This window comes from Gallus gallus, chromosome 8 (genome assembly GCF_016699485.2).
Source record: "Gallus gallus isolate bGalGal1 chromosome 8, bGalGal1.mat.broiler.GRCg7b, whole genome shotgun sequence".
Taxonomy (NCBI): domain Eukaryota; kingdom Metazoa; phylum Chordata; class Aves; order Galliformes; family Phasianidae; genus Gallus; species Gallus gallus.
The window spans coordinates 6,585,761-6,613,582 of NC_052539.1; the positions used below are offsets into that span (position 1 = coordinate 6,585,761).

The 27,822-nt window shown below is 49.6% G+C and overlaps 2 protein-coding genes across 5 annotated transcripts in view; one reads left to right on the top strand and one right to left on the bottom strand.

The window, feature by feature from the left end:
- Positions 1–16,968, bottom strand: part of SYNGAP1 (synaptic Ras GTPase activating protein 1) — a 153,945-nt gene extending 136,977 nt beyond the window's left edge. For 3 of the 4 annotated variants that reach the window (XM_015290514.4, XM_004943250.5, XM_015290513.3), the window contains exon 1: positions 16,749–16,968. In XM_015290514.4, coding sequence (XP_015146000.2) covers positions 16,749–16,908 — 160 coding nt within the window. In that variant the 5' untranslated portion in view covers positions 16,909–16,968. Of the gene's footprint in view, positions 1–6,652; positions 11,149–16,748 lie in introns of those variants that run through there. The other variant, XM_015290520.4, reaches the window with a different exon arrangement.
- Positions 16,969–21,654: 4,686 nt separating this feature from the next.
- LOC424430 (quinone oxidoreductase-like 2) lies at positions 21,655–26,757 on the top strand. The gene is made up of 10 exons (XM_422273.8): positions 21,655–21,707; positions 22,178–22,301; positions 22,463–22,559; positions 23,409–23,467; positions 23,822–23,887; positions 24,082–24,191; positions 24,349–24,430; positions 24,888–25,069; positions 25,537–25,765; positions 26,537–26,757. The coding sequence occupies exons 1-10, from the start codon at positions 21,673–21,675 to the stop codon at positions 26,603–26,605; spliced, it is 1,053 nt and encodes a 350-aa protein (XP_422273.4). The 5' UTR covers positions 21,655–21,672; the 3' UTR covers positions 26,606–26,757.
- The last annotated feature ends 1,065 nt before the right edge of the window (positions 26,758–27,822 follow it).

The window sequence follows — 27,822 nt, forward strand, 5'->3', positions numbered from 1 at the left end:
ATGCTCTACAAACACACTATTCAAGGTCACTGAGCCAGAACGGCGCAGAGGGTTTGAGGCCCACCTGTACCATGCAGCCAGGGCCACTGAAGCCTCTCCCCATCTCTTCTGGTTGAAATGGTGTCCAAATGAAGACAGGATTAAAGCACATTCAATTTGTTCCAACTTAGCTACGTGTTACTGAAGATGAACTTACCTATTTGTAGCCGGCAAAGAAAGAGTCCAAGGTGTTAACGCAAAAGTAGACCTGATGCCCTGTGACCAAGGAAGCCACATTCATCCACTTCAGCAAATGTTGACCGAGCCATTACTCAGGCACAGCTTCAGATAAGGCACTGTGACTGCCTGCAGCCCTGGCAGCAAGCTGCAAGGGGTCCCTGCACTCGGCTTCACTGGGACTACTGCAGGTAATGCACCAGAGCAAAAAAAGAACAGAGAAAAGAGCAAGTTTGCTCATAGTTAGGTCAGCAAGTAGATGCACACAGGCTGTATTAATGAGACCTCACAGAACTGGCATTTTTCTAATGATTCTGTCCTTTTTTTTTTTAAAGGATGCTATCTGATCAGATTAACAAGGCTGTAGGGCGAAAAAATGAAGACAAAAAGAAACCAATCCTACATATATTAACTCAGGCAGCTGCCAAAACTTATTTGGAATGTTTAACTGGACAAGCAGACTGTGCTAACATTTAACCAGAGCAGCCAAGTTTATCGAACAGAATCTGTGCTACTCCAGACGTGCTGGCTGATCCCATCCATCTTCTTTACACACTGCTGTAGGTTTGCTCTCTGACTAGGCATCTCTAAGAGCAGATATCAGTGACTGTGTGCTCACTGCACTTCTAACAAGGCATTCTATTTTCCCACCTGAGAAGAAGCTATGTACGAGCCAACAAAGCAATTCCTTTCCACTGTGCCCATTTCTTGCTTCCCAGCTAAGCTGCAGCCTGCAGACCCAGCAGCACCAGCATTGCTGGAGGAAGGACTCAGCACAAACTGGATGCATTTGGAGCAGATGGGAAGGAGGATGAAATATTACAAGTTGCTTCTGTAAGGACAGAAAAAGCACAGAATGATGTCTGTGAATGGCTTAAAATAAGCAAAAACATTGCTTCCTGGATGTCATTTTCAAACCCAAGCAGCTTTTGCCTTCGTTGGTCACTGTTACTTCTCCACTTGCAACAGGAAACGCAGCTCAAAAACACTGAGAGTATCAACAGCTCAGTATTTGAGATAGGAAAAAATAACAAAGCGGTATTCCAGAAAGTGGCTTTTTAAAGCACATTCCTCAGCTGCACGCACAGGGCACCCACTAGGGGCTGGGCTCAGCTGCAGCAGCCCTCCCCTGCACCAAGCCCAGGGAGCAGGGCAAGCCCTGCAGCCACAGGATTTGCCCTGGAGGCAGAGAGCAGCCCGCACCCAACGCAACTGCCTGGAGACATTACCTGGTGTATTTCTGGGGTTGGAGCTGAATTACTGGGTGCTTGCAGCATCCTCTTTTTCACTGCTCTATCATTGCAGTACACTCTGACACCAAAACTCTTTCAGATTGATATGAAATTGCCCTTAGAAGTACTCTTTTCTTAGCAGAGTTCTATATATTCATGCCTTCAGTAGTTATGTAAGGTAAAACTGCTACTAAAGTAAAATGGCAAATAGCAACTCAAAGTGTAGCAGCAAGTTTAGGGACATGGGTAGTGGGCACGGTGGGGATGGGTTGACGGGTGGCCTGGATTATCTTAGTGGTCTTCTCCAATCTTAATGATTCCATGAAAGCAACCTTCTAAACCAGCCTCGTTCCATCACACCTCCTGGCTCTTGTTGGCATGGCACGCCAGCAGTAATGGAGCTCTTTGTGCAATCTCTGTGCCTCCTATCGCTCTGCCTTCCCCAAACGTTTCTTAAAACAACACCAGGCTGCTTAACACACAAGTGCAAGAAGCATTTCATCTCTACAGTAAAGCTTAATTCTTCTGGCCTTATCAGTATTTTCATTAGAGGTGCTTTTAACTCCTATCTTCCATCTTTATTGCTTGTATCCATGTTGATGTTGAAACGCTTCTGAAAGTGTACCAGGTCACAAGCTGAAGGGCTGCTGTTTTTCCTGTCGGAGCTTTGCACAAGTTTCTTAGAACTCAGAAACAATTTCTTCCTGAAGCTGTTCCTCTTCACAGCAGACTGAAATTCCAAAGGCTCTTTGTTTACTTCCTCATTTGCACACAATCCTCCACCCTCCGTTTTTAAACCGGTGCAGTTCTGGGAATGCATAATTTCTTAACAAGCTGCTGCTGAAAAGCCTGAAGAAAGCAGAATCATTCTGACAAGTTTCAGAAAAAATACCATAAAGAAATAGGAAAAAAAAAAAAGCAAAAAACACATCTAAATTTCACTGCCTAGCTTCAGTACTAACGGATGTAATCACTGAGAAAACGTCGTGCATTTTATCCATGATTACTGTTACTGTAGAGGATTTGATAGAACGTTTAGACAATTATTCAGTCCTTTTTCAGTTGCCTTACATGAGTACATTCAGCTACTGCACTTGCTGCACCTCAGCTTGAAAAACCATCCCCCCCATCCACAAACAAAACCCAACAGCAGGCAACAGAAGGGCAACGGAAGGACGGGGCTGGAAAGGAGATGAGAAGCACCAGTTGCACACGCTACAGCTCATGATTAAGCCAGTGTTTTGCTGGGAGGCTTTGGTTTGACTTCCAGCTTTCTCTCAGCCTTCGTGCAGACAGCCTTCCAGAGCTCTCCTACTCGCTGCCCATTAGCTCAGGACAGCACACAACATTACAAAGGCACCAGATGACAAACATCCAAAGCTACTGATGGGAAGGAAAATCAGGAAGTAGAGGTGTTGAAAGAGATGGAGTGATGATGACGTTGTGGAAACAGAGCCAGTAACAAAGGCAGTTTCTGGATGCAAAGGACAGACTCCAGAGGATGCACACTAAGGCCGTGCCTGGACCACGGCGGTATTTTTGGTCACTCTTCCAGGAAACTGCTGACAAATGGTGAGAGGGCAGAACAGCAACAAGAGAAGAGGGAGCTGCATTATCAAATCCAGGTTAGGTGACAACCTGGAAATTCAGTAGCTGCTAGCAAGCTGCAGAGAGTGCTGGGCTCTGCACAGCTCCCTAATCCCTCCCAGTCCTGCAGTGTAAGTACTCTGCTCCCAACTCCTGGACTCCCCAAGCCTTCAGTTACAGCACCTGGGCTCTGCTTCTTATCACAGGCCAACATTAACCAGACCAAACAAACCCTGTACAGCGCAAGCCTTGTTTTCCAAGGTGTTGGATGCTACCCACCAGTTGTTTCCCAGGCTCCTGAAAGATTTAAATACAGTAAGATGAGATTTCTTTACATTTCCCATCAAATAGAATAAGGAGTTAAAAAAGAAGGGCTGAATATGCCCCAAGTGTCTTCTGGAAGTATCCCGAAAGCTGGCTTAAATGTACCAAGAACTGGCCTGGGACGTTGCATTGAGCTGCAAATACCTACAAGCATTCCTGGAAACAGTTCTGCATAGATGCTGAGGATAAGGGCTGCCATGACAGCCCGGGTAGCTCACTGAAATATTCAGCTGCTGCTGACAGGAGGGAAGGAAAGGATATTATTAAAATGTTTATTATGGTAATGCATCAAAATTAATTTGAAAAACTCAGCTCCCACCACACAAGGCTTATAATGAGCTTATAGCCTAAACATTGATGCTTTGTCAGATTAGGAGTCTTTGCTTCCTTTGCATTTTTACAATGTGATGTAGCTACATGCTTTTTTTCTCCCTTTTCTTTAACAGGCATCTCCTTTAATTTTCTGTTAGTGGGGACACGGGGCTAAGGAACAGAAGCGTCAGCCTTTCAAAGGCAACAGGATTTAGAAACGAACAGAGGGGAAAATATCCAGTTATCTATTAACACTAGACAGTTTTTTCAAGCAAATTAACGTCATTTTCCAGCTCAGAGCTTGCTAACATTGGGTTACAGAGATAACAGGATTTACATGATCACGACAATTTTTAAAATACCCCATCACTATTACTAATTTTTACTTGTCCTGCAGACAAGTCAAAGCAATTTTCTACTTGTCAAAGATGATAAATCTGTGTCTGGTGACACTGACAGGTGGATTTGTCAAATCCCCCTTGAAGTGCTTCGGTCGCTGCTTTCAGGCTGTGGTGTGCTCCCAAACAAGGCACGGCCAGGATGAGGGAGAGCCTCTGAGGGCCCAGCACTCCAGCACAGGACCCCAGTCCTATGCGAGGAAGGAGGATAAGCAGCAAGAAATTATTTTTAACCTTGCCATACAGAACATGAGCTACGTCCCAAGAAGTATAAGGCAACTCCCTACTCACGGCAATCCTGTTTCTCACAGGTCATCCAGGCTTCTTCCTGAGCTGTCTGGGAGCGCATCCTCCCTTCTCCACATCACACCCAACACACAAGAAGCATCAGAAAGGCAGCAGCACTTCTGGCTGCCAAAGGCTGAGCACATCCCTGGCAGCACAGCACAGCCCTGCATAGCCGGGGTGATACGGAACTGTTGGTGCTCACTGCACGCTGGTGGGGTGGGAACGATGGCAATCTGTGTTAGCGAACTTAGACATTTGGTATTAGCGTAATGCAGACACAATTGTAATAAAGTCATTTATTGGAGCTGTGAAGTGCAGCTGTTCTTCCTGTCTTGCCACCCACACTGAGCTGCAAGCGCCGAGGCTCAGACCGAGGGGTGAGGCAGGCAAGCCAAGTGGGAAAATGGAATAAATCACTTGGAAAACAGCTGGATGGTAAAAACGGTCAGCCCTTGGGCTGGAGAACTACTCTAGATCCTGCTGTTTTACATTACCATTAACTTGAATGTAATTGCCTTGTGAGTAAGCAAGCTACGTTAAAATAAAGGCACATGTAAATTAATCTGCGCTTATTTCCGACGATAAGCTGTCACTGCTGCCAGAGAACCCAGAGCACAGTCGCTCCAAGTTTTGACGAAGCAAAAAGACTTTCTCCCTGAAAGTACTGGGATTCCTTAAGAAAAGTTCCTTGCTTCTTAAGTAATTCCCTCTGTCATGAATAAGTTATGTATCGTCACACTCTGGAGAGACAATTGTGAACAGAACTGGAAAAAACTGCAATTTTCCATGTCACTTCTAATTCGGGATGCATTTGTACTATCAAGGGGGAGGGAAAAAAAGAGAAATGAGCAAAGCACAGAGCCAGCCAGCATCTCTTTCAATCCTAGAAACCAACAGCATTCAGATTAGAATAGAACACAGGTTTGAAGAAGACAAAGGGGGAAAAATGCAGAGGAATAATACCAGTGATGGCTCGGAATATTAAGGCGATGCCCGATTGTCACAGCTCTGGAATCGGGTGCTGATAATTCATTACAGCTCCTGTTCAGCTCCCGAGCAACAAAACGTGTCTGCGTGTGTTGGAGAACAGATTTGCATTCATTGCTTTCTACTCTCTGATGAAGAGTAACACTAAATAAATGAAAGGATAGAAATTAATAGCTTTCCCTCCTGGGTTTCACCTGCCTTACTGGATATTTCAGGCAGAGGAAAGGAATATCCTAAAATTAATCTGCAAACCACTAAAAGCTTTCACATGCCATGCCTCTACACAAGCACGGCCTCTGTACGGAGCTCACCTCCAACACAAACAGCCCCGACCCTGCTGGTAAGAAATGTGCAGAAAGCTGCACCGTCCAGCAGCCTACTGGGGAGCACAGCTTGACACCACACCGCAGCTGGCATCCACTTCTTTTACTGAATTCTTCATTTTCTGCCCAATCACATCCAGTTCATTTAACCTCAGAGTCTTAGAGAGGCTCAGCTCGATGCCCTGTGCTCAGTTTTTGAGGCAAAGACTCCAAAGCAGTAACTCTGGGCCACATTTTTGGCTATTGAAGCCCTTCCAGCACTCCAAGCACGAGCACACTTTACCTCACATCGATACCATCGCATCACTCAAGTAATACAAGGCAAGCAGAGTGGGAGCGAGGAATATTACTGATAACAGTGGGCTGCTACTTGCATGACTGGTGAGCAGCTCCAGCTGCTTTCAGTTCTTCATTCACCCTCTGCTAAGTGTTTTCCCAATACAGTGCAGCACTGCACACACAGCACCAATGGAGCAAAAACAAGCTCACCCCCAGATAATAAAGAAAGCTGGATGTCACCTCTGCTGAAATCCCTCCACCATTTGCACACACACAGCTATTTTCCTTGTGGCTTTGCTGTTACAAGCAAGAACCGCGCAGTTACAATCAAAAGCACAAACAAACAAACACAAAGACCTAGCTGCTCTTTGGATCCACTTAACCAAAAAGCCATTAAGATTCCAGGAGAAGGGCTGGTGTGGGTTTTTTTCTTCAGGGTTAACCCGTGTTTACATCAACACAGCACCTAAGAGAAATGTCAGGAGGATAAAAGCCTCAAGTCTTAGGAGATGATGACTACAAACACAAAGCTACGTCCACTTTGTGAAATTACAGCAGTGAATTATTCTTTTCCAATGATACGTAATACTTTGAGGTATTAATTCCTTCATAAGACTTAGCTAAATGCTATGCAGCTGCTGAAAACTGCACATCTGCATTACATTAACTGGTTTTCAAGTGTCCCCACGAATAAGCAAACACATACCTCATGCCCCAGATAAAAAGCAAAGGCACCACTAATTGAAGAGAGAGATACAGCTAAGCCTTGAGCTGAATCACCACTGGTGGAAATTACAGGAAGAAACCACAGGGAAGAATGCAAAAGAATATCCCAGAATGAGTAAAAGGAGCAGGAATTGGGATGTTCCTTCCCCAGGCTGTGCAAGTAATAAGCACATGACACATCGCTGGCCCCCTGAAAGGACAAGGGGCAAATGCAATGTCCTCACAGTCACACTTCACAGCAATGAGTAACGAGAGCTCCAAGGAAACACAGGCATTTCCTTCCCCAATTCTCCAAACACCCACCCCCAGGGATCTCAGAACGATCAGTAACAGAGCTTAGGAAGGAAAGTACCTAAGAGTCACATCGTGGGTTTGACCAAAGGCTGCCCATTCAGTTGGGCCCACATTTCCACCTACCAGCACGAAAAACAGGTGAGCAAATTTCAGATGTTTCTCATGGGAGGCACTTCCTTTTGGAACAGAATGAAAAAAAAAAGAGAAGCAACCTTAAAGTGGTGAACACAAAGTAGGTCACAAAGAAGCCACATCAATGAAGTCTGGAAACAAAACAGGGAGGGATACCGTGTCAGCTATGGAATTGAGTGGTTGTTATAAATGGACATCAAAAGTACAGCTAGATCACTTCAAGCAGTGAGCCATTTCATGGATGAAACACAAGCACGCAGCACAGAATGCTCTACAGCTTCTCCTTTAAGTCTCTTGCAAAGCTACTGTGGTTTTGTACATAATCCCAGGGGGTTCTGACTGAAACAGTAACTCTCCTAAACTCCATCAGTAACAGCAGATCTCAACCCAACTCCACACCTCTCTCATAGCAGTTCTAATTCAGCAGGCTTCCCAAAATCACCTTGCAGCCAGCTGGGCACAAGGCAGATTCATAACTGGATTTGGTGCTTATATTCTACAATGGGGTGCACGTGACAACCAAGGGATCTCACAACCCAAACAGCAGAGCCTCGGCTAATCCTACAGAACTTGCTACCCACACTGTCATCGTGAGCACACAGAACACTGGGTGCTGTCAGTCATCCCTTCAATAACAACTTAGACAAAAGTGCACATCTATGTTAGCATAACCTACAACCACAGTAAGCAGTTTCTCAGCAAAGAAGTAGGTCAGTTTAATTCTTGGCACTTGTTTATAGGAACACCTACCTACTCATACGGGAAACTACCTTACCTCTCATCAGAGAGCCTTCTATGCATGGAGCTGGTCTTGTTTCAAAACCGTCCTGAGAACAGTCAGGTAACTGCAAGGAGAACACTTACATCTCTTGATAGTAACAGCTATTGCACTTCAGGTTCTTCACGCAGACAGGACTTACAACAAGTAATAATGTAAAGTCAGAATATATGACTGAGGAGATAAGGATAATTCACAGCTGCTTAGAGGATCACACATCTAAGTGTGAGCCAACTACACACAGGTGAGCTGACTACACACAGGTTTGGTGTTGATGGCCGTGCTGTTTTTGCAGAGAGCTTTCCATTTTCACCCTATTCCACTGTGTTGGGGCTTTTTCAAACACAGAATTAAGCAATGTAGTGAGGGGATTTCTTCCCTGATTTAATGGTTACACAAGTGAGAAATGAGTAACCACCAGAACCCGAAGCTGGCTGGCTGTTTCAGATGGCCATGGCTCACACTGCTCGATGGGAACGGCTGCCTGCTGCAATGCTTCTCCCAGCACAGGAGTCCCCAGCCGAGGGCATGTGAAAAACAGCTGACATAAATATTTACAGCGAGACCATAAAAATCTTTGCTACCTTCCTATATGGGATATAAAACTCATTCCCTCCACAGAGTTTAGGCTGTTGGAGAAGCTCAGCGGGCAAAGCCCCAGCTAGCAGAGGAAGGATTGGGGAAGAACTCCCCAAAATCCATTCAATGAGGCAATTGCTTACACCATACCTCACCAGCATCCTATACAAGCACTGCCAGAGAGCAAGAGAGAAGAGACCCCGTAAGCATGTGCTATCTCAAAGATAAACCTCCTCAAAGCAGGATTAAAAGCGCATTGAATTTTTACACCCTATCCTTTTGTCAGAGCTCTTTATTTCAGCTTTGCTGACACCACTCCATTTTCCCTGCTTTCCTCCCCATCAACTACTCACCATCCTGAGCAAAAAGATGGAAAACAACTCCAGAAAAGTACCACAAAGCAACAACTGCTCAGCACTGTTTGATGAGGAAGCCTAATGTGATCCCAGCACTGTGCTTGGGTTGCAGCAGCCAGGCTGCACAGCCCGAGGTACAACCTGCAGCATAAATAAAACATCGTTCTCAGGAAGCTTTTTGTCTTCTCCTCTTGCAAAGTGCCTGGGCTGCACATTGAGATGAAATACCAAACTAATATGGAAAACTAATCCGCATCGCTCAGCTCCCCTCACAAAGCCAATGAAACAAAGATGTTTTACTCAGCGGCACAGGATTTCAAATGCTATGGAAAGTATGGTAGAGCTTCAGGTGGTATAATCTTTGCCCTGCTGTTTTCCAGTCTCCATCTGTGATACATTTTCCTCTACGGTGAAGAGTTATCTTCTTAGAAATAACGAGTTAGGTACACACCTGGCCCTGTACACAAATGGAGAGGAGTTAATCAGTACTGGCTGTCCAACGCCCTCTGTGCTGGCAGCCCAGCCTGCTATCACTGGAATGAGATAAGTTTATTACATTTTGAAGGTCAATGAAACTTCACCTCTGTTGCTGCCAAAAAAAGGGAGCAAGAAGACATAACCACCTGAATGGAAGCCTCCCTGGGGAGCATCTTGCCCTGCTGACCTGCAGATCTGACTGCTAATGCAGTATTTGAGAGGATTATTAATAGCCACAGGAGGATCCAAGCAAAGGAGCAGGCTTAAAGGTATCCCAAATGCAAGGCACTGCAAGTCAAGCTATGCAAGCAAAGCACTGCAGAGGTCTCAGGAGATCTGACTTCTGATGCATGTCCTTAGGCAAGTTATCCAACCTACTTGTGCTCTGTCTCCTCACCTTCCTACATCTCAGCAGCTCTCTCAAATAAAACCGCTGATGCTTCAGATGCACTCACATAGCAAGGCAACGAATGGCGTGAGTAAGTATGACTGATTTAATTTTATTTAAACCCAACAGGCTTGGGGATTGCCAATAAAGCTGTCACCATTTGCCATGACAAAACGGAGCACAGAACTGAAGAAACCATCATCATTTCACTCCTCTCACTTCATCTCATTCACTTCAGCCTCCCTGGCCGTGCTGTCCTAGGATGGGACACCCCTGTTCCTACACGTTGCACTGACAAGCGCAGCATCTGCAGTCGAGCTTGTTGAGACGGCATTTGTGCACTAAAGAGTCAGCTCAGGTGTGAATTACCTCCGCTTATCACAAGCCAATCCACTGAGTCAACGGCAACTTCATTTGGAGATGCAATGCTCTGATGCTCGCCAGCCCTGAAGTGCTCTGCTGGCAACCAGGGCCCCATCAGGCAGCAGGAGAGATGGGGCAGTGCCCTTCCAGAGCTGCATTCCTCCAGCATTAAGCTTCCTCTTGAATGCTGCTCTGTTGTCTTTTGTTCCTTCATGCCAAAAAACCCTTACAAACAACCCAGACACAAAGCCTCTTCTCCCAAAGCCTGGATCCCGGCGGCAGGCATCCAGCATTTGATGCGGCAGCCTATGCAAAACATTGCTTCCTAATTCGTTTCTCCTTGTCAGAAACTTCACACCGCAATCTGAGTTGTCGTCTTCTTTTCCAGGACGCACTCCCTGGGCATCGTGCTCAAACTGCTACCCAGAGTACAGCAAGCTTCCAGACCCGATGCCACAGTATTGCTTTCTATGCTTTTTTTCATGCCAATCACACTGGGAAAAGGAGCAAGCTGAAGGGTTCTGCTGAGTCCTTTGGACTGTGAGAAGAAAGCCTACTGCTGGGAGGGACTCGGTGGTTGGACTCAGTGATCTCCAAGGCCTTTTCCAGCCCGGATGATTCTATGATTCTATAAAGCCTGATTGACGGGGGGCTCACTTTTAGCCTCTAAAGACTCCTCATCCCCCAGCAATACTGGTTCTCAGTCCCGCATCTCCTTGCGAGCACATCTCCAGGCACACATCCCCCTCCCAGAACACTCTACTGTGTCATTCTCCATCTCCTTCCAAACTCATTTGCCATCTTTGTTATTTCCTTTCTTCTCCAGTCCAGACTGCAGTGTCCAAAGGCGGGCAGCCTCCATCTGTAAAACACCACGCACATCTACAGCACAGTGCAGTGTAAATACAGTGAATAACCCAAACAAAGAAGAAAACAGGGCATTTTCAATTAAACTACTCATGTCCAAGAATGCAGACATGGCACTACAGGAAAGGAAAAGGTGCCTGCAAGTTTTAATCAAGCCAGAACCGAACAGAGAAGCATATGCATTCTTATGCAAATCCGCAGCAGACGCATTGCACATCTGCTGAAATGGGAGTCGTTTTCCCACAGTTTGCAGAATTAATGTGTTGAGCTAAGTGGCTGCCTGCGCTGGCAGTGTAAGAGCTAATTTTTAATGGGGCATTCCCAGCTGTAGGAAAAAGAAAAAAAAAAAATCCTTTAGATAATACAGAATCTAAATCCAGGACGTGGTTTTACATTTACTTAAGTGCAAAGACCTCCCTCCACCTCCAAGAGCTCATTACTCGCGTTACTCCAACTTGCTTTATAATTAAAAATAATCCAGATTCTTGGAGAAGAGCCTTTCTACAGTTTTGTGACCTTTTGAAATCCCATTAAGGAGAATTAACAAATGTTATTCTCTCCTGATCATTTCTGTAATGGCTTTCCGAGATGAGGGAGGGGGTCAAAACACACAAAGGACTGTTAGAAGTTTACTAACCAAAGTGCAGTAATTCTTCCCTTCCCTTGGTTACTTTCCTTGCAGACACAAATCTTACTTCCATGATTACTATGAGTCTTTACAGAGGACTTTGAAAGAGTTCAGATGAGGGTTTGACTCGGTGACCTTGGGGCTATGAAAGCATACATGCTAGAAAATGCTGAAATCTCAGCCTCCCCCCCCCCCCCCCCCTTCTTTTTAAATCTATAAATACCAGTTGAAAGGAACCCATGATCTCATAATAAACCAATGGGTCACAGTTATGCTCCCGTTATCTCTTCCCTTTTTTTCCTATTGTTTAAAAATAGGAAACAGCACCACATTAAAATGTTCAGCCAGAGACAAATCGTGCGGCCGAAATACAGCAGTCAGGAAGCTGGTGTTTTCAAATAATGTCATCCTCGCTCTCCCCAGCACACACCACCATTGTTGATACTTCCAAATACTTCAGTGACTTTTAATAAATGAGTAACCTAGGCAACATTTGGCACAACAGAGGCAGCTGAAAGGGCCCAGCTAAAAAACTCCTACCGAAACAGAAGAGCAAAAAAACGACACCAAGCATTTATGCACAAATTCACATCAGCCTTCCTTAAAAAAGGGAGCGGGCAAACACTTTGAACATCAGAGGGCCAACACTGCAGCAAAGCTGGGAGTAAAGCAAAGGAGAAAGCAGGCTACAGGCAGCCCTCAGCTGCTCTTCAAGTCATAGCCCAACTGCACGACGCATTACAAAGGAGGCAGCAGAGGAGCTGGCACATGGCAGGTACAAACAGATCATGTGTACGAGTGCTTCAGTCACATCCTTGGACATCCCCCTTCTAGGGATGGGGTTAGAGGGCACGGTGGTGACAGTTGGATGGTTGGATTTGATGATCTTAGAGGTTTTCCTCAAACCTTAATGGCTCTGTGATGCTGGCTGGCAAGGGCAGGCAGTGCCTCTGCCCAAAGCACGCTTATCAGCTTTAACCTGCAGCAAGCACAGTTACTTAAATCCTTGCCTTTCTATTGCATTCTGTCTTTTAGAGTGAACAACCAACTGGAAGCGATTGTCGTTTATCACCTTAACAAGACGTAAAAAAGCTTCAAAGTTATTTCATGTCTGTAACAACACACCACAGTGGTACACAAAGGCCACTGTAAGGTCAGATACAACGGTCCAAATGCACAGGAAACAGCACTTCCATCCCCAAAGCCTTACCTTCCCACTTCTGCACAACTTGCTGTGTGAGTTAAAAATAAGCCTATTGATCAGAAGGGAAAGCAGCGCTCAGAAGTACCGACCTCCTCCGCTTCCCAACAAGGCTGCCTACACAGATACTCCACAAGCTATAAGCTGATTGTCAGCTTTCCTTGGCAGCAGCTTCTCATTCACACCTTCAGCTGATCCCACTTAATAAGTCCTCTGTAACAGCAAAGAATCACACACACAAACACAGCTTCATGCAGAACACAGCCCAGCTATGCCACCTGAAGGAGAAGAGCCCAGGAGGGTTTAACAGCTGTCCCTCAACCATCAGATGGTCCTACACGCGTTATGAACTGTTTGGTTGCTCACATCAAACACATCCTCCCTACCTCCTCCTCATCAGGCAGCCTTCAGATGAGTTCTAAACTGAGCTCCTGGAGGTGCACGCTAAGGTCTGGAAGTTGGAAGCAGAAAGACGACGCTGTGCATTTCAGGCAGCCTCGGGCATCTTCAGCAGCTCCAGCACCACCGTCAAGAAAATGCCGCCACCTGGTGGGGTCTGCTTGGGTCGTGGGACAGGGTGTTGGGTTTGGGGGAGGACATCACCTCGAGAAGGCTCAGCAGCCTCCCCAGCTCAGCATGGGCAGGGCTGGAAGGAAGGACAAGGGGTGCTGACAGTGAGATGATGCTGGTTGTCACCAGCGCTCACCCAAAGAGGAATGCTTGGGGAAGAAATGACCTCAGCATTTTTAAGTACCACTGTAAGCAGTAGAAATTAATATATATATGTATACACATATATATACACATGTATATAAATATACCAAGCTACTGACGAAGCCACAGCGAGGCAGGCTGTAAAGAAACAGAAAACTCTCGACTACAGAGTCAGAGCCATTTACAAAACAGAGCAAGGTAGATGACAGATTGCTGGAACAGGTAACTTGTGGAAATGGGGTTTTTGGACTGAATTTCACATGATTAGAGATGCTTCTGGTCAGTGCTTGAGTCTCGGCTGCTTTTTTAATCTCCACATGATATTATGCGGATTACTGGAGCTTCAGCTCTGAGCACAAGCCTAGTATTTTCCGAGGGCCAATGCTTAAAAGCTTCGAACTCGAGTTTCAGGCAGCTGAAAGACATTTCTGTCTGGTTATACCAGGTCTAAAGCTTTCATTTGGAGTTAAGCTCTGCCTGGAGGTCAATATCCAGCCTTTGAGCATCGATGTGAAGAGCAGGCTCCTGCTGCTAGGAATGGGGGGTAAGCAGGGCTGCTGTGGCAGCAAGGCAGGTCCCCAGCCGCTGGCAGCATTAGAGGACAAGGTGATGAAAACACCCACAACTGATTTGCACTACAGTTTGTACAGCCACTCTCGTCTTTTAGCACCAGTGCTAAAATGGGAAGACATTTCCTAGCCCAGATAAGGCCACAGAGCAGCGCTGCCCGCTCCCAGGATGAACATGAAAGAAGGAACAGTCTCTTGAACGTGCTATTTGCTACTTATTTCCGCCACCCCTGCTTCAAAATCAATCACTTTGGTGCACGAGTGCTTGCAGCGAGCTCAGAGCCAGCAGCAGATCTGACAGCCACCACTGGAGAAGTTTACAGCCTGTTTAGATGCAGACTGTAAGTTTGACAAAATCTGATTCTGCCCCCATCACATGCAACATTTAACACCAATGCTGCAACGCCAGCTTTATAATTCATTGTTACAAAATCCATGGGCGCTCAGTCAGCCGTACCAAGCAATATAATTGCTCTGTTTTCAGAGTTAGCACTGAGAAAGCTGTAAATCACTCATTCCCTCGTCTACCCCCAAACCAGTTCTAAAGAACAGAGAAAAAGACGTTCAGACGTCGACTTAAAACACCGGTGGAGGCTTCCAAAAGTCACCCTTCCCTTTTACAGGGGAAAAAAGCATACTATTAATCCAGACAAGACAATCTCTTCCCCCTCACCCACTGCACGTTCAGTCAGCCCGAAGGAAGCTGTTGCTCAGAATACATTGATACGTATTTTACAGATACATTTGTTGTGTGTCAAAGCTAGTTGTTGGAAGTATCACCCAACCACATTCACAGGATTTGTGCTTCATAAGTAACTAAACCTCTCACCGTGACAAGCAAATATGCTGTTCCCACTCACTGTTCAAACACCCGGCCAGGGGAAGCTGCCTGTGTTACAAGCTCTGTCCGTCAGCAGGGAAACCATGCACTTGTGGTTTGATCACGTTCCTGCTAATTCACCCAACCAGAAGGTGCAGGGCCCCCAGAAAACAGAGTGGGAAAGCTACGCTTTAACTACAGCAGCAGGAAATGCAAAAATAGCCACACTGTGATTTAGATCTCGCAGTGAAGTCAGGCAAGACCTCGGTGTCACTCTGAAATCACATCCCAGACATGGCAAAGTCCTGCTGTACTCACATCACGGTCACGCTGCTGGTGAGCCACAGAGGCGGGTAATGACGGTACTTTACTGCTCAGAGCTTTTCTCTCTGCTTACAGATGAAGTTTTACAGGCTCTGCAACAGGACCAGCTCCCCTCACGCCAGTAATTGCTGCCTCGGACAGGGAGGAGTGGGATGGTACACTGCTGCAGAACAGACGCACAGAAACAGGCGGTCATTCCTAGACAGATACCGAACTCCTTCCCTCTGAAATGAGCCTTTCCACAGCTTCTCAGACCATTACCTCTCACATGGAACAACTCCATAACACAGCTGTCCACGTCTCACGTGGAAAAGAAATGCAACGACATCAAAAGCTGCATTTCTTGCTATGCCGGAAAACGGCTCTCGTTTTTTCATGTCAGATATTCCTTCCCTCCTCTGGCCATCCATGGTGAAATAATTAGTGTTAGCACTCTCATTGTTTATCAGACAATGCAGACAATGCGGCTGGGCTTTCTGCTCCTGTTTTCTTTAGCTGTGCTGCCGTGGTTCCTCCAACAACTGCGCGAGGCTTTACTTTTAATCCTATAAATAACACTTGTCACTCACCGGTTTGTAACCCACATTTAGTTGTGCACAACCACGGCGCAATTCCAGTTCCATTCATTGTCTGCAAACTTATCCAGGAAAAAAAAAAAAAACAGGCGAGGAAGGGGGAAATACATACATCCTAGATAACCTGACTGCAGCTTCAAGGGGAGGAGGGAGAGGAGACACCGCCACATCAGACTCTACACGAGGGAAAGAGATAATGAGTTGTTTTTAAACACAGACTGAGAATAATTAGCTACGGTCCTCGGGCTACGCGACGTATTTTACATGCTTGAAGTCCACCCTGATTCTTGCAGCCTTTGAGTTGGTTGCTCCATGGCACGGGTGCCGTTCCGTCCGTCCACAGGTTGGTGTCAGCCCACAGAGCTGTCACAGCGTGCCCTCACCAACAGCACTGCTCCTCACCACGGCTAATTCTAAGCACACTGCTGCTTCAGCCACCCAGGCAGGACGCCGGGCAGCAGGCAGGTAGGCCAGAGACCGGCATCCCCTAATACGAGACAGCACGTTCTCACTTTACCTTATGGAAAGCGCACCATGCAAACAAATAACGCAAAGGCACTCAGATTCTCCTGAGCCTTCCGACTGCAGCAAAGAGGTGGTTTTATGGTGGTTTTTTTTTGTTTTTTTTTTTAATAACAAGGGTTACATTTTAGGCTGTTGGCATTGTGGACATCACAGCATTCAGGTCCGTGAGCCCAAGTGGAAGCCACAAGTCGGACGCTGCTAAAAAAAAACCCCAAACTTCCATCAGGAGAGACGAGCACAGAGCACAGAGCACCAGCCCGGCCGCAGCCCGCACCGCCCGCCGGGCAGCCCGCCGTGGTGTGGGGGGCGGCGGGCAGGGCCGGGCCGGGGAAAGCTGCGGGAGCGAGGGGAGGTGGACGCGGAACGGCCTCGGAGCACCGAAATCCCGAGCGGGGATCACCTCACGTTCGAAAAACTGAGGGAAAAGTTGGGCCCGCCGCGAAGACCCCGCCGCGACGGTCCGCACCGCCCCCCGGCGCCCCTTACCGTAGACGCGGACCCAGCCCTGCTGCTGGCACACCGAGTCCAGCAGGACGCGGTCCAGCGCTCCGCCCGCCGCCTCCAGCTCGTCCGAGCCCAGCTCCGGCTCCGCCAGCGCCTCGGCCGCCCAGGCCGCCGGCTCGCTCGCCGCGGGGGCCGCCTCCATGGCGAGGAGCGGGGGACGACCGCCGCCGCCGCCACCCGCGCTGCTCCCCGGCCGCGCCTCGCCTCAGCGCGGCTCCATCCCGCCCCTCGGCCGCCGCCGCCCGCCCCCTGCGTCAGCGCGACGGGAGGAGGCGGGGGCGGAGGCGGCCGCGCTCCAGCGCCGGGCAGGGAGCGGCGGGAGGACGGGTCCTCGCGAGGAGCCTCGGGCTTCGGGCCTAAGCTGGGCTGCGCGGGGCGGCCTGGGGCCGGAACGCTGGGGGAATGGCGGCGGTTGATCGTCCCTCTGTGTTCAGCTCTCGTGGGGCCGCACCTCGAGTGCTGTGTTCAGTTCTGGGCCCCTCGCTGCAAGAAAGACATTGCGGTTCTGGTCTGTTTCCAGAGAAGGGCACGGAGCTGTGCGGGGTGTGCACAGTGTGATGGGGAGCGGCTGAGGGGATGGGATGGGGCAGTGTGGAGAAGAGGAGCTCGGGGAGACCTTATCGCTCTCTATAACTGCATGAAAGGAGGCTGTGGTGAGGTGGGATCGGCCTCTGCTCCTGGGTAACAGCGATAGGATGAGAGGTGATGGCATCCAGTTGTGCCAGTGGAGGGTCAGGCTGGGTGTGAGGAAGACTCCTCCAAAGGAGCGGTGAAGCACGGGCACAGGCTGCCCACGGAGGTGCTGGGCTCACTGTCCCAAGTTGTTGAAGCCAAGGGTAGACGTGGCACTGAGGGATGCGATCAGAGCACTCACTGGCATCGGTTGATGGTTGGACTTTCCAACCTTAATGATCCTATGGCTTTGAAAAATCCAGAATAAGACACGTGCGATCACAGCGTGGATCCTGCTGTGTTTCAGATCATAACTCCAAAACATGAGTTTTCAGGGAGGACAGGCAGGGCGCTGGGCTCCCTCCCCTGCCCTGTGCCCAGCACCAATGGATACAAACCAGTCAAGTTTGTCCAAGTGCACAGATGCTGTGATTATCTCCATGGTGTGCAGATGATGTAGCAGCGCAGCCATCTCTCCAAAACAACATGCTAAGACCTAAGGCTCCTCTCTGTCCACAGCTTCTGCATTTGTATAAAGATACAAATATTTTTTCCTTTACATTACACACTTAAACAACGCTGTCCTTGGCACAGTCATTACCCAGCCATAAAGCTGCTTCAAGCCAGACCCAGCTCTCCCGCTTCCAGCCATGCTGCTTGCTGTCCTGTTTCACTGTGAGCTGCAATAAATAAGAGCATCCACACAGTGAATTATTGCACCTTGGCTGAGAGCCGTAACTTCCCTCTGATGAGGCCATAACTCAGCTCTCAAACCCAAAAGTTTGCCTTCTGTGCTGAGTGTCACGGCTGCAGGGCTCAGGCAGTGGCAGTGGGCTGACTGGATTTGAGTACCTCCTACTGGGTGTAGTGGCATGCACAATGGAAGACATCTGAACCATTTCAATGGAGAAGAGGTCCTGCCAGCCCTATGATTAACTGATGAAACCTCATTTCCTGGGGGTTTCTGTTGCATGCTTGACTGAGAGCTTGGCCTGAATCTTGCCCTACAGCTAAGTTGTTCTCAATCCAGCTGGGGGCTCTGTTTTCTGGACCAGGATGAGCTGCAAGGTTTTTGTGGTAGGGTGGGAGGATGCACCTTGCTGTCATTTCCAAGCTGATTTTGACAATAAAGAAACCTTCCTCAAAATGTTGTTTGTTTCATGATCAGCAGAACCAGTGCAGCCTGGTTTTCCACCAGTTCACATCCCAAGGCAGAGTGCCTGGGATCTGGCAAAATCTGCCTGTGGTGCAGAGCCTTGTTGGATCTCTCTGCTTTGCCTCCATTATTCTTACAGGAATAATGTTTGTTCATTATTCTTACAGGAATTTAGTTAGCTCTTGGACCCTTATCACTCTGAAACAGATCAGCAAGCTCAATGCTTACTGCAGTTGTAGGAGGTGGAACACAAGGCAATGGGAGAGGGGACATCCTGTGAGTTTGGTAGTGTCAACCTCAATTTTCTGGGAAATAAGGGTTAAAAACTTACCCTGCTATCCAAGAAGAGTTAAACCAGGCAGAAACCCGATGAGGATTCATCCTTTCCTCCTCATGACAAGCACAGGGTAATTCTTCCACGTGTCTTGCAGCATGGCATAGCCCCTCACCTCCTGAGCTGTCACCTGCAGAGAGCCAGGACACCCAATAATACTTCCTGGCTGCCTCCTGCCCCACACCGTGCCCTGTGTCCTGCTTCCCAAAGGCCTGGGAGCTGAGGGTGTGCAGGGCTGTTCCTTCTACAGAGGACATCGGCATAGATTGCCGTAATGACACCACAAGGCAGTGGGGCAGCCAATTTCTCTGTCCCGTGTTCTCCCTACCACTGCTCATTCCCACTGATAATGTACTCTCCAAGTTTATCATTCAGTGGCCATAATCCAATGAACTTGTTGAGGTTTTTCCTCTGCCGCCCTCTGCAGCCCCCTCCTCTCCTTCAGCCTGCCCTGAGCCTGCATGGGCAGCTGCAGGGAAATGGGGACGGAGCTGCTTGTGTTGCGAGGGAAGGATGTGGCTGTTGAGCTTCTGCCAAGAGAAAAATTGCAGAGTTTTTAAGAGTTGCCACACGGAAGTGGGATGACAATTACACAGGATCAGCATGGGACAGCAGCGACTGGTTCTCATCAAGTAGGGTCGGCCCACTCCCAGTGCGGCCCAAAAGTGGACTCTGAAATTCTGCGCTCCGTTGGGAAACAAAATCCATTCTTCTGCCTTTGTCTGTGGGTTTGGGGGCAATGTAAGCTATAATAAATAGCAGAGATGACTAAAATAAGAAGGGTGACAGTAGCAAAAATAGACGTATTTTGTAAATAAAGATGTCCTGGAAACAGAGATGCCGGAGTTCCATGCGCATTGCTGCAGCTGTTCTGGCTTGGGGTCCTCTCAGCCAGTGATGCAGCAGGCATTTGTGGAGGGAGCATGGCAGTAACCAAGCACGTGTGTAGGATTCCCTCTGTGAGAAGCAGGGCCACAGGCTGCTCGTAGCCCTCATGTTAATACACAGGCCTTGGTTAAACTGGGACCAGAGTTTTGCTCAAACTCAGCCCGAAGTGCTCCGCAGGCCAAGGAGCACGGAGAGGAACGGCCGCATGCAAAGCGGACAGAAGGAAGCGCTTTCTCACGCAGCACATAATTATGTGCTGCAACTTATTGCCACAGGATGTCACGGAGGCCAAAAGCATAAATGAATTCAAAGGAAAAAAAAAAAAAGAAAGGATTAGATGGATCCGTGCAGCCCCTGGCTCAGGAAGTCCCCCTGCCGCCGAGTGCCGGAAGCCGGGAGGAAGGCTTGCTTTGTGTGCTCCCTTTCCGAAATCCCTTCCTAAGCATCTGCAGCTGGAGCAGCCAGGATTGCTGCCTGCATCCCACTGGACATTCCTTATGGATGGAACCTCAGCCCTGTTTGGTTCCCTTGGACCTGCTGTACCAACCTGTGCCGGGGCTGAGTGCCAGAATCTCCACGGCAAAGCCCATTGGGATGGGGGTGGTACACAGTGTGCACGCTGGTTGAAAAAGAGGAAAAACAGCGTGGGGGAAAGTTAAATATTAAAGAACGTTCCTCCTTCATCTCGTGCCAGCTGCCCCCAGGGTACGTGTGCGGATGTTGGGTTCCTACCTCGCTTTGAGCTTTATGCTGCTTCAGCAAAATTCTAATTGTTTTCTAATGGAGGAGAGGAATATCTGGTCCCGCTGCAGCAGGACAGTGTCCCCTGAAACACCAAGCGGGCCCAAAAATGGGCTTCTGGGAGCCTTTCCTGCCAACAGCTGCCTGTGGGAGGGAAAATGGAGCTGGAAAACCACGCTGCAGCCACTTGGGCATTGTCCCCCTGATTTTGGGAGCTCTGTGCCACTGGTCGGGTGCTCTGAAGCAGATCTGAGAAACCCTGGAGCTGGTGTGAAAAGACATGGGGCTGGCATTGAAGAATATTGTCTTTAAGTGGGATTTTTGGTGATGGAGCTGTTCCCATATTATCACTATTAGGCTGATTACTCCCGGGCCGCTGAGAGCTGATGGCGGTGGATGCTGTGATGACAGCTACGTGGGTCAGGGTTTGTCTTTGGGCTGCGAGGAACGAAGGGTTATCCCTATTTTTCTTCTTGGATGACTTGGAGAGCATTTTGAGAAGCGAATAACTACTGCATTTGCTTCCATCTGTAGGAGCGCGGGCTTCTCCCTCTGGGCTCCTATCTCACTGCTTCATCCCTGCCTCTCTGCCGTGCTTCCGCTCCGTGTTGCCTAAAGCAGCAGATCCCTGCCCACGCTGCTGGGAGCGCAGACGTGTGCCGGTGCCCGGCCCGGCGGCGTGGCTCCCTGGGGAGGCGGCTGGCTGCGAACAAAGGCCGTGCGGAGACGCGCGTGGGCCGCTCCCGCAGTCCCCATCCTGCTCTTAATTACGAGCTAAGCGGGCGGCTAATAAAGATGAGGCAAGGCAAATAAATTGAGCTGCCGCTCTAATTAAGCGGCGTGCGACGAGCCAGACCCATCTGCTCGATAGATCAGCGCGAGCCGAGAGGGCTCCACGAGGGATCGCGTTGGATGCAGGCTGCATCGCTCCGAGCGGGGAGCGCAGCGCTCCGCAACCCCCCTCCCGGCACCCGCACGGCCACGCTGCTGCCGGGGCCGGCGCGGCCCTGCCGGGCGCTGACACCTCCCTCGTGGCCGGTGCCAATCGCTGCCCAGCGCGGCCCGGCCCCGCCCCGGCCGGGCGGTACGCGGGGTCCGGAAGGCTGCGGAGCGGCATGGCGGCAGCGGCGGCGGCGGCGGTGGGGCGGCGGTGCGGGGCGGCCGGGGGGAGCGGAACGGGCGCGCGTTCCCATCGCTTTCCCTGCCCTTTCCCATCTGTTTCAGAGTCTCTTTGCCCCCGCACCGCCCCCATTCCCCATAAACTCTCTTGATCGTCTATCCCCCTAGTCCCCACTTCCTCCTTCCCGTTCCCAGTCCGTTCATCTATAACCCCCTATACTCCCTTTCCATTCCCCGTCTTTCCCCTTCCACCCCCATCCACGCCGAATCTCGTACCCCCGCACTCCCACTGTTCCCCATCCCCATTTCCTTATCCCCCCCACTCCATTCCCCATCCCATTCCTCCACCCTCCCAACTCCCAATTCCCCCCTACCCCTCAATCTCCATATCCCCATCACCCCCAGTCTCCATCCCTTTCTGCCCTCCCTGTCCTCCCAGCAGCAGCGAGGGGTTGGCACTCCCCTCTCGTGCTGAGCAGTTCCCCTTCACTTGCCTTCCAGGCTCTGCATCCTGAGGCTGCCTGCCCAGCATGGTGCCCGGGGGTACCGAGCAGCACTCTGCACGCAGCTGACACAGCCCCTGCTGGTGCAGGACCTCCCGGCCCCTCGGCTGCAGCCACGCCAGGTGTGTGGGGACCATTGGGCATCAAGGGGAAGATTGGCTCTGGGTCGCTGGGCTGTGATATGCACACGTTGTGTGGTCTCCACCAGGCTGGAGCAGTGTCTCTTTTAAATCTCTGCCCTTGGCTGAATGCAGGAGTTAATGTTTGTCCCCTTCTCTCGCAGGTCCGTGTGCGTGTCCATTACTCCGGGTTAAATTTTGCTGATATCTTGGCCTGCCAGGGGTTGTACCAGGAGAAACATGCTCCTCCGTTCACCCCTGGTGAGTAGGTGACCAGATGTCATGGGTGACCAAGTGTCACATCCTATGGGAATGAGCCACCCTGGAGGTCGAGGATGCTGCTGGTGCTGACTTGAGGCAACTTCTGGGGTCAATAGGATCCCATTCTGGCATCCTCTGGAAAATACTCAGTGTAAAATACTTTGCATTTTCAAAGAGCATTAGTGTGGGGAGAGCAACAGCAGATACCACCTTTGCTGGAAGCTGAGAATATCGAGGCACGGAGTGCTTTGGGGTAGGCTGGGGTACGCTGGGTCCTCCTGTCTGCAGCCCAGAGCTCTTGCAGCTCGGTGACTGCCACAAGCACAGGTGGCAGCAGTGCCACTATAGCATCTGCACAGGGTCAGTCACTGTGCTGGCGGCATCTCCTGTCCGTCTGCAGCATCTGTCCTCTGCAAAAATGCACTGAGATTCCGAATTATAAGGAATTCTTAACTAGAGGTGCTTGCTGTCTCTTGTGCTGATGCTGCCATCTTCTGCCCAATTGGTGCTTTGCTGCTGAGAACTTCAGATTGTAGAATTTCTGAGGTCGAAAGAGCCCTCTGAAATCATCATGTGTAGCTTCTGCATGGCCTGGCCCTGGGGCTGCTCCACGGGTGGGTGCTCTTCAGCCACTGAAGCAGAGCCCAGGGGTAATTTCCTCACGCTGCACTGTTACAGCTGATGCTTGGGGGGCGTGGGGGTACAGCAGGGCCTGTTGATGGGAGGTTCTCTCCCAAATTCCAGGTGCTGGAAGCAAGAGCTCATGACCTGGGTCTGTTAACTGAGGGTGCTGCTAACTGTGGATGTGAAGGCAGGTTGTGTCAGCATGTACATGTACTTATCCTGCAGGAATGGAGTTTTCAGGGACTGTAATGGAGACAGGAGAGAACGTCAGTGCTGTGAAGGAGGTGAGAACAACACGGGGATGTAGGGAAACTCAGCAGGAGAAGGGAGTAAATGCATGCAGTTAATGCAGTCGCTGTTGGTAGACACAATTTGAGCTGTTCACAGCTACTTCTGAAAACATAGTAAATGAAATGCACCACTGAGATAGGGCTCCACCATTTGGTAATGTGTACAAACAGGCAGCCCAGAGAGATGAGGGGGTCGCCATCCCTGGAGGCATTCAAGAGCTGCGGCACTGAGGGACGTGGTCAGTGGGCAGGGGTTGATGGTTGGACTAGATGATCTTAATGGTCTTTTCCAACCTTAAGGATCCCATGATTTCTCTCCCAGTGTCCACACAGTGACTGTTCTTGCAGGGGCACAGGGTGATTGGTGTGACTGGCATCAGTGCTATGGCAGAAGAGTGCGTTGTCGATGAGAAGGTGAGGACTCCAAGCATTTGGGTTTCCCTCTGAGTTCAGCGCTTCAGCCCTGCCACAGCTGCACTGGGATACAACACGCTTGGGGCATCTTTTCCAAACAGCATGCAGCTATGAGATGCAAAACCCCTTTAAAACGAGTCCTTTCACATGGCAAGCCCCAGTGATGCTGTCAGCCCATTGAATCCCACATACAGGCACTGTGGCAGATCCCTGACAATGTGTCCAGCGAGGATGCAGCAGTGCTGCCTGTCGCCTATGGCACAGCCTGGCTGGCTCTGCACCACCGAGCACATCTGCAGCCACGGTGAGCAGCTTCAGTTCAGTTCAGCACAGCCCCCAGGGTGACTGGGACTCAGTATGCCCTGAGGGCAGGACAGTCCCTGTGCTGCTGAAATATTGCCCTATTAGGGAATTATGGGCGTGTTTCCACTGTGCTTTCTCATTCTTTCTCTTCCTGACAGGGAAACAGTGCTGGTGACAGCAGGAGCTGGAGCCACTGGCCTTGCCATCATTGATCTGGCTGTCAGCGTGTTCCAGGCAAAGGTACTGAGGTGTTGTCCTTTTTCACCTGTCCTCATGTGCTCCAGCCTGGGCAAGCAGGTGGCCTGGAGTCACGGTGATGCAGTGGCAGAGAACCAGGACCAGGTATTTGCTGGGTCAGACACCAGCACCATAACCCTGGTGCCACATTTCCCTCCATTACTCCACCTGCATTATAAATCCCTATTGCCCCCATGGGCAGCACGAAGACCCTTTGCATCCGCCCCATGGCTCATCATTTCAGAAGGGGGTTGGAGGTTTAGGGGTTTTGGAACTCCTGTTCCCAGCCTCATGAAAGTTGTCACCTTAGTGTGCTTCTTTTGATGCACACAAGAAAATATTTGAATATATGTAAGGTGGAAGAGTGGGGTTTCCAACTCCAAATTCTCGTTTTCTCTAATTAAAATAAGCACACCTAGAGGCTGAGCAGCTGTAGCACTGACTTTCCCTTTGCTCTCAGGTGATAGCAGCAGCCGGCAGTGATCCCAAGTGCCAGCTGGTCCTGGCAAATGGGGCAAGCCATGCAGTGAACTACAGCCAGAACAGTCTCAGGGAGCAGGTGACAGCACTCACGGGTGGCAGAGGGGTCGACGTGGCCATTGAAGCTGTTGGTGGGGACATCTTCAAGGCTGTCCTGCAGAGGTGAGCAAAAGTGAGAGGTGATGCTATTGGCATGCGTTGAGCAAGGTGAAGCTAACCCACCAGGCTCTGCCTGCCCCAGCTGGTGGTGGAGGCAGAGATCATAGAACAGAAGAGAGATCACAGCATCATTAAGGTTGGAAAAGACCTGTAAGATCATCCGCAAACCCCAGCCCATCCCCCCCTCATGCCCACTGACCACACCTCCACAATTCTGACCACCACCACTGGCCATGCCCCTCAGTGCCACACCTCCACAATTCTTGAACACCTCCAAGGATAGTGACTCCACCACCTCCCTGGGCAACCTGTGCCAAAATCTCACCACTGAGAAGAAACTTGCCCTAATACCCAAGCTGGAGGCTGCATAAGATGCATTTGCTCAACCCCAAATGGCTTCTTATGGCCAAGGTAGCCATAAGGTTGCCTTGGAATGAGGTTTCAAATACCTGTCACTTGTCTTCTTGCAGTTTGGCTTGGGAGGGCAGGATTGTGGTGATGGGTTTTGCCGGAGGGAAAATCCCCTCAATTCCTGCCAACCTGCTGCTCCTGAAGAACGTGTCAGCCATGGGAGTGTACTGGAGTCGGTACCAGCAGGAGGACTTCCCTCTTTTCTCCTCTGCCATGTCCTCCCTTCTTCAGTATGGCCGGGAGGGAAAGATCCGTCCGTACATTGGAGCAGTCTTCAAGCTGGAAGAGGTACACGTGGCTCAGAACTGTTAGCCAAGGCCTTTTTATGGGGGCAGAAATAGGTTTGTGTGTGCAGTTAGACCCCTGGCAAGAGTCCTAAGATCCAAAAATATTAAAACAAGAAATCCCATTTTCCCTCACCCTTTTTAATCTTCTTCCATTGGGTTTCAGCCAGGGAGCCGTTAACTTCTGGTTTGCTACTGCAAGGCTAGAACTGCAATGTGCTCAATGGAGAAATCATAAAAACGCACACTGCTACACCAAAGAGTTTGTGGTCTTAAAGAATAATGTGCTGGGATAATATTTTAGAAGTGGATTAGTGGATTGTGATGTGCCTTCATTTGCATCCCCCCCCCCCCCCAAGCACCTCTGAAGGTGCTCAAAACTCTTCTTTTTCCTGATATGGTGGTGTTTCAAGCCTTAAATAATAGCTCCTTAGAAATGCTTATGTAGCCCCCACCCAGCAAATTCAGGGTTGCAAGGTGGAGGAATACCCAGGAGCTTGCTGGCTCCTGAGTTATTTCAACCCCAGCGTTGGATCCCAGGGACGGAAAGCCCAGAAAGGCTCAGATGCAAAACATGAGCTCTTTGTTCACACCAAACAAAACGTTACAGCCTATTGTACAACCCACATAAAAACAACCAGACCCTTAGTTTAGCTTAACTTCTTAATGGGTGAATAACACTGCAAACATTACCATACAGCGACTACTTCCACGTGTTCTGCACCTCGTGATCTGATGACCATCCCCATAAGCATTCAGGGCTTTGTGCTTGCAGGTGAATGAAGCCTTCAACCACGTGCTTCAGCGCAAGTCCACTGGAAAGGTCATCATCTCCATGAAGTAAAAGGGTTGTGGGGGATTTCTTGCATATGGTAAACTGGAGGACCCTCAGCCGACTTTGTGCACGTCCTGCATCATCACATGGCTGTAGGAGCAGTAATTTTCACAAGGCTGTCTGGCCTTCTAAAATCATCAATAAAGTTTCATGGCACTCCACATCTGACCCAGCAGCATTTCGGGGGGCAAAGAGTCACAGGGCTGGCCTGGATGTAAGCTGGATTCTTGCACAGCCTATCCAGCAGTAGGCTGTGAGCTGCTTCTCCCCTGCTGGGAACAGCTGAACTTCCTACATTGGCTGCAGGAGGAGAGGAAAGCAGCTCAGCTTCAGCTTCCCCCCCACCTCTTTAATACAGTTTGAGCTGGACAAAGAGCAAGATAACTAACTTGGGTCCTGATGATGCTCATTTGGGAGCCACTGGGGTAGGCAGTGGAACAGTACCCTGCCAAGCACCTGATGAGCACCTTCATTGGAACGCTTGGGTTTGAAGGGAAAAGCAGTGGGGAAGACCTGGGGGTGAAGCACAGAGCAGTGACTGCTCCCTCTGCCTGCCTTGCCAGCTGCCTGTGTCTGCTCCTGACCCCACATCAGCTGGCTCAGTCCCAGGAGGGTGATCAGAGTCCCAATTACCCCCATACACATTGTGGCAAACAAAAGCAAGCTGAAACTCTAGTAACAAGCAGGCTGCACTCTTTGAGGCTTAACAAGAGAGAACTGAGCTTTACTGGACTGCAGAGACACAATAGTTGAGCCATTTGATCTGACAATACTTAAATTTGTCTGCACTGTGTCCCGCTGTTCCAGCTCCCCGTGTTGTGTAGGCTCTGGCTCCACAAACTACTACAGCATCACCTCATTATGAAGCACTGCAATAGCCCTCCTGCTTTCCTAGCATGCCTCTACTGCAGCAGCTCCAGCCCAGCTGTACTCCCCCTGCTTGCTGCTGAGCCTCACACCTTGGAGGAAATTATTTAACCCCCATCCATTCTCTAGAAGCCTTTCAAATTCATTATGGTACATGTAGCTTCTCCTTTCAGAAGTGTTTTTTTTTAAGCTTATTCCACTGGTAATGCAGGAAATGGCCTGCTGCAGTGAAGGATTCATCCAAATAAGCTAGGAGCCATGGCTGGGCTGTAGATAATGCCTGGCTCACTTCAGTGCTTGGGCTGTCACCATGCTTTAGGTAAATGGGCTGCCTAAAGGAAAAGCTCTAGCAGAGAGTA